General features: G+C 45.1%; 1 protein-coding gene across 11 annotated transcripts in view; it reads left to right on the top strand.

Moving 5' to 3' along the window:
- DMD (dystrophin) overlaps nucleotides 1-10,686 on the top strand; it is a 1,657,593-nt gene that overhangs the window by 1,566,597 nt on the left and 80,310 nt on the right. For all 11 annotated transcript variants that reach the window (XM_029929473.1, XM_029929472.1, XM_029929470.1 and 8 more), the window contains one exon: nucleotides 1,068-1,225. In XM_029929473.1, coding sequence (XP_029785333.1) covers nucleotides 1,068-1,225 — 158 coding nt within the window. The remainder of the gene's footprint in view (nucleotides 1-1,067; nucleotides 1,226-10,686) is intronic.

The raw sequence follows: 10,686 nt of genomic DNA, 5'->3' as shown, positions 1-10,686 counted from the left end.
AAAAAAAAAAAAAGAGGTACTTTGCAGACAATAGAGTACATCCATGGCTTTGCCTTTTAAATAGTGGGATTACTTACAGGTTAGTTTACAGTCGAGCCTTATCAGTGGTAGAATGCTTTGAGCCTGTGTCTCACGGAACTAAGAGGGAACAGATTTTAAGGCTGGTCAAACAAAAATATTAACTTGAAATTGGAATATGTGAAAATAACTGATAATTTTGAAAAGAACCTGTGTGAATCGGAGAGATGGTAAAAGGCTGTGCATGCCTTCTTAGATGTCCGGTTAAAATAGTTCATTACTTAGACTTTGAAATGTCCTTAATGAAAAGGAAAGGCTTCCTGGAATTTATGTTTGTTGGCAACTTTTCTTTGAATACCGGGCATGATGAAAATGATTATGTTTCTAAGAACAGAACATACGTTGCAAGCATTGGGTGTGTTCACTCCTTCCGTGATGCTTCTGGCACATGGCTGACCTAACATGGTCCCTGTCCCCAAGGGGGACATTGTTATTCAGCCCAAGAGATAGACATACCCTAAACCAATGACAGTATAGAGTGATAGGAGCTAATTTACCAATACACGCAGCATCCTGTGGGAACAGACACAAGAAACTCCATGATCTTATGAATTCATAAAGAAGTTCCAATTTGGGTACATTTTTGAATCTCTGATGTCCCAGGGGAGTGGTGCTTTGGACCAGTTACATGGTTCTTTCTGCTAAAATATTTATTTTCTGACAGTAGTTAGATCTTACATATAAAATATCTCCCAAAGGATTATGTTTGGGCCTAGGAAAAATTCAGTTGTCAACACTGTGTGTAAACTTGGTCTCTCACAGGGCTGTAGCTTATTTAAAAGCTGTCACGTTTTGTATATACACAGTGATGATGAACTTGATCCACAAAAATAGTAAATGTCCGGGTTTGCACGAATTAGAAGGAGCCCCTCTGTGCGGGAGCGTGGGCTCCTGTCAGTACGGAGTCCTGGAGTCGGGGTGGGAAGGGTTCGCCAGCCTCTGCTCGGTGCTGCTTTTTGGCTGTTGAACTTCTCTCCTTCCGTTCTCAGACCTTTTCAAGCAAGTGGCAAGTTCCACCGGATTCTGTGACCAGCGCAGGCTGGGCCTCCTCCTGCACGACTCTATCCAGATCCCGAGACAGCTGGGTGAAGTCGCGTCCTTCGGGGGCAGCAACATTGAGCCGAGCGTCCGGAGCTGCTTTCAGTTCGTGAGTTGCTCACCTTCTTAAGTAACATGTTTCTTGTCTGTAGTTCAGAAAGCGATGAAGACAAAAACACACACCTTGAGCTTCTTGCGTTAGCTGCTGTGTGAGCTGGTGGGTAGGGGGTTGGTACTCGAAACCTCTGTAGGCAATGGCTTCTGGACTCTGGATTTTGGGAGAGAGGACAGTCTAGAGGAAGGAGAAGAAATATGTCTCCAGCAGGGACCCCGTGGTTACTAAGGTGCTGGGAGGGAAGAGAGTCTGCAATGATTCAGCAGGGGAGGGAATCCATCTCCAGCCCCAGAAATCCTTTGTAAATAAGAAAGTAGGGGCACCTGAGTGGCTCATCGGTCAAGCTGCCGACTCTGGATCGCAGCTCAGGGCATGATGTCACGATTTGTGACTTGGAGCCCATCACACTCTGTGCCGACACTGCGGAGCCTGCTTGGGATTTGCTCTCTCCTTGCTCTCTGCCCCTACCCCGCTCACATTTTCTCTCTCCCTGTAAGTAAATAAATAACGCTTAAAAAATTAAAAAAGAAAATAACTCCTGGCTGTTGGTCAGGAGTTGAAATGACTCTGTTTTGATAAGTTTTCCTTGAGTAGCTTTGACATTGCTCTGCTATTCCAAGGCCTGAGTGGTGACACCCCGCAGAACAAGGTCTGCTGGTGTCCGCCCCCAGCCCAACGTGCGGCTTCTCCACCCTCCTCTCCCACATCCCCGTCAGTGCCCCCACAAACCCTCTCTTGCTCCCAAGGGGTCCACAACTCCACTGATCGACCCCGAGGTCGTTTGCGTCTTCGCTAAGGTAGGCGATGCTGTGGTGAACGTCCGTAGGCGCTCAGCTGTTTTCCCTGATGGAGGTTTGTCCCTTCGGATAAAGTCTCAGGAGTGGGATTACCAGCCTAAAAGCGAGAGTTTGGTGGCTTTGGATGCACGTTCCCAGATGCCTCTTTGTCAGAGATTGCCCCCCTCAGTAATAGACTGCCCGCACCGAAGGAGCGAGACATTTGCAGTATCATGTTCTTCACGGTGGTTGTATGTTTGTTAGGTTTTCTTAGAAGCTGAGAACGGTTTCTCTTTGATGGGGTTCTTCAATCCATTCTAATCCCATGAACAGTAGAACTAGCCGTAGAGATAACCAGATAACCTGGTTAGGCCTCTGGTCTTCGACCGCACACGAGGATCAAACCACAGAAGGCCTCCTGCAGGGAACATTGTGAATATTGAGATGTTTAAGGCAGACTGAACATTCATTCAAAAGTTAACCCGGCACATCGATGAGATGCACACACAATAAGCCCCCTTATACAGCGCGGGATATACCGTTTGGCTTGTTGCGCCAAAGTTACGTAGAGTAGCTAAAAATGTAAAATAGAGATGGGGAAATAAATGCATATTTTCACCTCATACTCAAACTTCCCAAAATGTAAATAGACCATCACTACCTCTAGATTTTTTTTACCCTCTACTCCAGAATGTAGACACAAGTAGCTTTCATAAGCGAATATTAATGGCCACAGATGATCCAGGTTCATGTGAGTTGGGTTTTTTTTATATATATATTTTTTTTAATTTTTGAGAGACAGAGGAAGACAGCGTGAGCAGGGGAGAGTCACAGAGAGAGAGAGGTACAGAATCTGAAGCAGGCTCCAGGCTCTGAGCTAGCTGTCAGCACAGAGCCCGATGCAGGGCTCGAACCCATGAACCGTGAGATCCTGACCTGAGCCGAAGCCGGACGCTTAACCAACTGAGCAACCCAGGCACCCCAGTATGGGTTTTTGCTTTAAATGCAGTTATAAAACAAGTTGCAATGTCTTGAATTGTTTTTCTTAAGCAGGTTTCTCTTTAATCGGGTTTCAGCTACTCTTTATTTTTTTTTCTCAAAATGTTTATTATTTTGAGAGAAAGAGAGAGAGCACATGCTCACATGCGTGTGGAAAAGGGGCAGAGAGAAAAGGGGAGATAATGAATCCCACGCAAACAACACAGAGACTGACTTGGGGTTCGATCCCATGAACCAGAACATTGTTAACCTGAGCCATAACCGAGAGTCAGATCCTTAACCGACTGAGCCACCTGGGTGCCCCCAGTTACTTGTTCAGTTTTAGTTGTCACACACACACACACACACACACACACACACAAGTACAGGCACATTGATAAATACGCATACCTCTCTGTGTATCGTGGCTTGGGTTGACAGTAAGGGTCATTATTTTAAGTCGGCTAGTAGCTGACAGGCACCAGAACGTTTGGTCCAGGGTCTTATAGTACTGCCGGTGGCCGTAGGCACCACCACCGTCACTGAGGGTCTGCCTCCTTTTTTAATTAAAAAATATTTGACACGTTACATGGTGTAAATTTAAGGTGTACGTCATGTTGATTTGATACTTTAATATATTGTAATATAGCGCTTCTGTCACGTCGTATAATGATCAGGCCTCTGGTAGGAATAAGATCTCATCTCTGACTCGTTAGAGTGGGAGTCCGGACAAGGGTCACTGAATGGAAGCTCCGCCTTCCCAAATGCTGTCCTTTCTCAGGGACCCTGTCCCTGTGCGCCCACGTGCTGCCTCCTTCTGCTAGATATCCCCTTTCTTCCTGAACCACATGTCTCTGTCTTGGTAATAGCAACACTGTCTTCTTCGTGTCAAAAATATCAAACCCAGTCTGTCCCCACATACTTCCTGAATGTGTCCTGGCTAGCCAGTCTCCCAGCCTTTGGGAATGTCTTTGGTGAGACTTGGGGGAGGTCCTTCAAGATACTGACAATGGTAACAGGTGGATTTTTTTTCTTCTCTCTACAGTATTTTCTGATTTTTCTTCTTTGAACATTTAATATTAGAAAAAAATGCGTAAAGCACTAACTTTTTTTTTTTTAAGAGAAAGAAAAATCTTCTGTCTGATGTTCTTCCTTACTAGTCTCACCATCCTCTGCACCATGACCTTGTCCTTGCTGTTACTGTTCTCATAGTGCTTTTAAAGAAATGTATTAGCTGGATGACACCACGTGTAGAAATCCGTTTCTGTGATCCACTGAGTAAATCCTAATTCATCTAGTTCGCAGACATTTCCTAATCTGCTTCCATAAGCACCCAGAGTTTACTTTGATGACCCTGAAACGGCTTCTCCCTACAATTTGTTAGTCTTGCTACTGATCCTCACGTGCCGTTCTGAATCCTCACCAATCCTTTGAGGAGAATGCAAGAGGCAGGCTTTGAGGGTTGGGTTTTTTTGGGGGGTTTTTTTTGTTTTTTTTTTTTTACTTCTTTTTGAGAGACAGAGAGAGCACAAGCAGGGGAGGGTCAGAGAGAGTGGGAGACACAGAATCCGAAGCAGGCTCCAGGCTCTAAGCTGTCAGCACAGAGCCTGACGTGGGGCTTGAACTCACGAACTGTGAGATCCTGACCTGAGCCGAAGTCAGACGCTCAACCACCTGAGCCACCCAGGCGCCCCAAGAGTCAGGTTTTTACTGTTCTTTAGATGGGTGAGTAATTTGCCGCTGCCCCTCAAGGCCCCCCTCAGCGGGTAGGAGGGGGGACAGCTTTAATTCCTAGTCCTCTGTACCCAACCCCCCACTCACCACCTCAGCCCCAAACGTGCCCTTTTTGATTCTCCTCTCCACCCTCCAAAGGTGAAATCACCGGCATTTTCTTTGGCTCCCTGCTGGGCTATGAGGTGCCCTCACCACATGGGTACGCAGGGCACATGGGGTAAGAGGAATGCTCATTCTCAGAAGCAGAGTATTGGCAATTGGGTGTTTGCGTGGGGCGGTGTGCACCCTGTGCGCCTACAGAGCCGGGCCAGGTTTCTGGTACTTAGGTTTGGGAAGCCTCTCATCTGAGTAGGAATTTGCAGTCCGACTGAAGTGATCCATTCTGTGTACTTGACAATTGATGTCCCGGACCTGGCAGGCTTTTGTCCTCAGCCGGGTGCTCTGGCAGTCGCCTTGACTTTCACTGTGCACCGTGCATGAAAATGCAGTTTGCTGCGGCGAAGGAAAACACAAGTGAAAGTGCCCTTTGCCCTTTGTTTGAAGCGCGCAGACCTTGGGACTGCGGCCAGGCTGGCTCTTTGAGCAGGGCTGTCCTCACAGGCCTGTTCCTACCGACCCGAGAAAATGGCAGCAAAATACTTACTTCGCCTACACATGCGTTCCTTGTATCCCAGAAAGAGAAGTCGACTCTCGCAGGAAACCTCTTTTAAGTTGGGACAGTTAGAAAGGTGTAGCCTCTGACTGTAGACAAGAGCCACGAAGGGGCCAAGAGAGCGCTGTGTTTTCGTGTGCAGCGCTCGCTGAGTGATCTTTTCACGGTTCCTTAGCTCAGATCCATATGCCTGCTTTCGGGACACGGTTAGTGGTGTTGGCTCCCCAACAGTAATGAATGGACATTAGTACCACCAAACTGTCCACCTAAAAATGGATAATATAGTACATTTTATGGTATGCATATTTGACCACAGTAAAAAAAAAAAAAAAGTTGGGGAAGAAACCCCCACATTTTTCCAAAACAGAGAGAGAAGGAACTCGCCATTAAATCCAAGTACAGTGTTTTGCCCATTTAAAAATCAGTATAGGTCTTTGAAGGAATTATCCACAAAGCCAGCAAATGAAGGTGTATCTGTGGATTTAAAAAAGGAAAACCTACCCTAAATATATGGGTTTGACAGTGGTATCTTCCTGGAGAGTAAACAAGGCAACAGGGAGATGTTTCTACCTTAGAAGCGCACTGCAGTCCACACAGATACGGGGAAGCTGACCGTTTGGGGTGCTAGGAGTGAAGATTTGGGAGCACCTGGGTGGCTCAGGTTAAGCCTCCGACTTCAGCTCAGGTCATGATCTGACGTTCGTGGGTTCGAGCCCCCTGCCGGGCTCTGTGTTGCAGCTCAGCCTGGAGCCTGCTTCCAATTCTGTGTCTCCCTCTCTCTGCCCCTACCCCTCTCATGCTCTGTCTCTCTCTGTATCAAAAATAAATAAAACATTTAAAAAAATTTTTAAAAAGGAAGTGAAGTTTGGGCACCAGTTTGTTTCAGTTAGTGCATCACAGATCATTCCTCTTCTCATAGTCCCTGGAAACAACTCGCCTGTCAGAGTAGACTGAGTCTTCTGACCTGAGTAGGGCCAGCCCTGCCCTGGCGTTGAGTCACACAGGCTGCCCACACTGGAGATGGTCCACATGTCTCCTTTTTCAGATGAGAACACTGAAGCCCAGAGAGGCAGAACTTCCTGTGTTCCGCAGGCTGCGATTGTATCACGGCAGATCCAGACAGAAGGCCCAAGGTCCCTGTGTTCCGAGCCAGGGTTTCCTTCTGCTCGCCCAGCTGCGTGCTAATAGGTGGTTTTAACCGCTTCAAATACTAGACTGAACAGACAGCTAAGAAATGTGATCTCTTGTGTGAGGTTTTGGTTATAATAGGATGACACGGATAAATGAACACCCCTACCTGGAACGCCCACACACGTGCGCACACACACACATGCCCCGTGATCTCTGTTTAAGATCTATTCCTGCAGTTTCTGGGTGGCTCAGTCCATTAAATATCCGATCCTTGATTTACCTCGGCTCATGATCTCGCAGTTTGTGGGACCAGGGCCCCCGTCGGGCTGTCCTGCTTGGGATTCTCTGACTCCTTCGTCTCTGCCCTTCCCCTCCCTCTCTCTCTCTCAAAATAGATAAATAAACTTTAAACAAAAAAAGATTTTCTTCCCAATGGCAGGTGGCTAAGTCTTCCTGCAAATGAAACCTACTAATAGTGACACTTAGGTGGGAAAGCTTTGGACGGCTCCGGAAAAAGAGTCGCGCATCTGTGAATGGGTTTGTGGCAGTGCCCTGAGAAGTACCCCTTCCCCTGTGACAGTCTGTAGCGTTTTCTTCTGGAAACATTTTAAGGACTTTATTGTTTAGGTGGAAACGAGTATACCAACTTGATATTCACTAGGCTTCACCTACAAGAGCTTGGGCACCAAAATCTGTTTATTTTACATCTGTTGCCTGCCTCCTGTTGTGTTTATGCATTCAAAATGAGTACATTGCTTTTTCATCTGTCTTTTGAATTTTTATATTCATGTGACAAAAATGAATATCCTCTGTGTACAGTTGCTATAATAGAAAATGATACAGAAATGAGAATAAATTACAACCTCAACTATTGAAAGTATCTCTGTCTGTCTCTCTCTCATCTGTAAACAGTCATTCCAGAAGGACTGGAGTAGTGAGTGGCACAGTGGTTCAGTGCATAGGCCCTGAAGCCAACTGCCTGGGTTCAAATCGCAGCTCTGCTCTTTCCTGCCCTGGGCATGTTTTGTAACGTTTCTGGCCCTTGGGTTTGGGGCAGTTGGTGAGAGCCCAGTGAGCCGTTGGAGGCAGAGCACTGAGAGTCCCGGCGGGCACGTAGTAGGTGCTTACTAGATGCTGGCTTGCAGCGGTCTACAGTGCATTGTAACATGAGACTCTCATGCCATACAGTTCCTTTGCTCTGTAACCAACCATCTGTAGATTTTATTTTAGAGAACCTTGACATCCAGTTTTCTCCACGAGCGGTAAAATACTGTGCCAGGACCCTTCGGAACCAGTGTGACACCATTCCTCATGCCAATTGATTGCATTTTACACCATCCCTCCTTAAAATAGCTCCAGAAAATTCTACTTTGCCTAGGCTGCCTTTGGCTTTTTGTTCAGCAATCAAAATCTGGGCTCTTCAGTTCCATAGACATTCTTTTTATACCCCTTTGGGTGGTAAATGTTGAAGTCCTGTTTCCTTGAACTCATAACTGCAATAAGAGTAAGTTACTCCCGTTTGATACTCATCCACAGAGGTACCATCAGTATTTTGAAGATAGGTTTGTGTTGCAGTTGAAACCCATTTCATTTCCTTAAACTGCTGAGGAAGATAAGCAGTGTGCTTCTCTTCGGTCCGCCTTCTAAAGTAGTAGTCCTTGTTCGGACCAAATTTCGCCCCCCTTCCTTCCTTCGTCCATTCCCTCCTTCTTCTCTCCCTGGTCCCTCCCTCCATCTTTCCCTTTCCTTCCCTTTCCACAGGAGTTGAGTCAGACGTGCTAATGAAAAAGTTTTTTTTGTGACTCGTACTTTTAGTTTGAAGAATATTCTAGACTCCTTTTAATCAGTTCACCATTAATTCTAATTCCCATGGAAACTCATGAAAACACGGAAACATGAGCTCAGTTAAACCAGTTTGTCACTGGCTTATAAATTGAAAATTTTTAATGGAAAATTCTTTTTTTTTAAGTTTATTTATGGGGGGGGGTGGCAGACAGAGGATCGGAAGCAGGCTCTGCAGTGACAGCAGAGAGCATGATGCCGGACTCTAACTCACGAACCACAAGATCATGGCCTGAGCTGAAGTCAGATGCTTAAATGACTGAGCCCCCCAGGCCCCCCATTAATGGAAAATTCTTTCTGCAAAGATGATTTAAGATGAAGGGAGGGGTAAAACTTCCTCCTGGGATATCCTTATCTGTTTATCCAGGGCCTTGAATGTATCTTGATTCTCTAACAGCTCGAGGGGTTTTGTTTTGGGTTGGGGTTTTTCTCTTGGGATTTGATACAATACTACAAAAACTTTTTTTCTATCTTTTTTTAAAGCTGCATTAAAAGAAAACGGGGGGTTAAATTTTTTCTGGCGGTCAGTTCTATGAATGTAGACAAAAGCATCGTGCCGCTCTCCCTGGCGGGGACCCAGCACATGTACATAAGCCCTAAAGTTCCCTCGTGCTTGGTCGCGACCCTGCACACCCCCAGTCTCGGAAACCATTATTCTGTTTTCTGTTCCTGAGGTTTTGCCTTTCCCTGAGCTGGATTTCAAATGATGGTAGGAGGTAGGAGGGGAAGAGTCCCTGCTGTATCTTATACTTAGCAAAACCTGTTCTGATACGCACTTGGGAAAGTATGTTTTGTGAGATCTACAGATAGGTGTGTTTTACCATGTATATGTGAAAGCTTTCTGTTCACTAAGTACTCTCTAGCATAAATTAATGTTGAGTATACTTAGGGATTTGCATAGATTTAAAAATTGTGCTTACGTCCCCTGGAGCCGTGGTGATAATTGGTTTACTAGTCAGGTGGAGAGGAGAGCCCGAGGTCAGGACAGTTGTCCTTGAACATGTAAATGAAGAGTGGATAATCACCATGTGTTATTTTTTGGGCTGATTTTATCTTTAATGGGTAATTCAGAGCCCTGATTAGTATTTAGAGCAGTGACTGCTGACCTCCTACTTGCTCATTATCTTAAGAACTTTAAATAAAATACTTGATTTCTACCCAAGACCACAGTGATTGGAGGCATTTTACTTCTTGTCTCACAAACACCACTCTTGACCTCTCCCTCCTTATTTCAAACATGAAAAGTATCCGTAAATATGGAGATTCTTAAAGTCCTTTTTAGGCTGAAAATTCACCAAGTATGTGGGAAAAGCACATCTAAAGCCGAGTATGGGGGGATGTTTGAGGAACACTGTAGCCCATGTCGTTAATGCCATTAATGCCATTTGCCCTCCCCTGTAACCCTTATTAAAGGCACTCTTGCCCTCCCCCATGAAGGGGTGATTTGGAAGAAACAGTGGTCTCCAGCCAGCATTGTGTTTTGGAAAACCTTCAAGCATAAAGGAGAAAGGATAATGTAACAAGCACCCGCACGGTGCGGCCCACGGGTTAGTGCTTGCTTCATCCCGTGAACGGTCCCCTTCAGCTCGCTCCGCGCCTGCGCCTGTATTTGAATATCCACACACAGTTTTTCCCTTTACTCTTGAAAAGTCCAAGGGCATCACAACAGAAAACATAAACCCCTGAGGACTTCACCATGCGAGTTTTTTTTAAAGGACTTTCTCTTCTATCACTGCAAAGCTGTCATGATGGAAATTTAACATCCGTTCAGTAACATCTTGCAGCATGCCGTCCACCCCAAAATTTCCCCTTGGCCCTGAGGTGTTCCTCATGGGTGGCTGTTTTCTTCTAGGATCTAGTCAAGGTTTTTGCCTTGGATTTGTTTGTCTCTGTGCTTTCACTTAATCAGAACAGTCTCCTCGCATTTTTTTCTGCGTTCTTGACCCTGACATTTTTGGAGTTCAGGCCAGTTCTCTTTTTTTTTTTTTTTTTAAATTTTAAGCTTTTATTGCAGAACTTGCACTAAAATACCTAAGGTAGATTATCATCGTGAAAGCTAAAAGTGATTTTGAGAAACTTCTTTGAATTTCTGTTGCACATTTTTTTTAATGTTATGTCACTTACATCTCAATTTATTTTTTTTATTTTTTAATATAACACAATTTATTTTTTAACATATACAATTATTTTCCGTCATTTACACTACAGTAGTTACAGTGACACTCCAAACAGAAAAGCAAAGTAAAAAATCAAAACCCCCACTTCTATTTCATGTAATTAGACTTATACAGAAATTAGAAGGTTAAGGAACAACTAGTTAATCACCTAATTTCACAGCTATC

The sequence above is a fragment of the Suricata suricatta genome, chromosome X (genome assembly GCF_006229205.1).
Source record: "Suricata suricatta isolate VVHF042 chromosome X, meerkat_22Aug2017_6uvM2_HiC, whole genome shotgun sequence".
Lineage (NCBI taxonomy): Eukaryota > Metazoa > Chordata > Mammalia > Carnivora > Herpestidae > Suricata > Suricata suricatta.
Note: the sequence above shows the minus strand (reverse complement) of the source record. Positions and strands in the feature narration are given on the sequence as shown.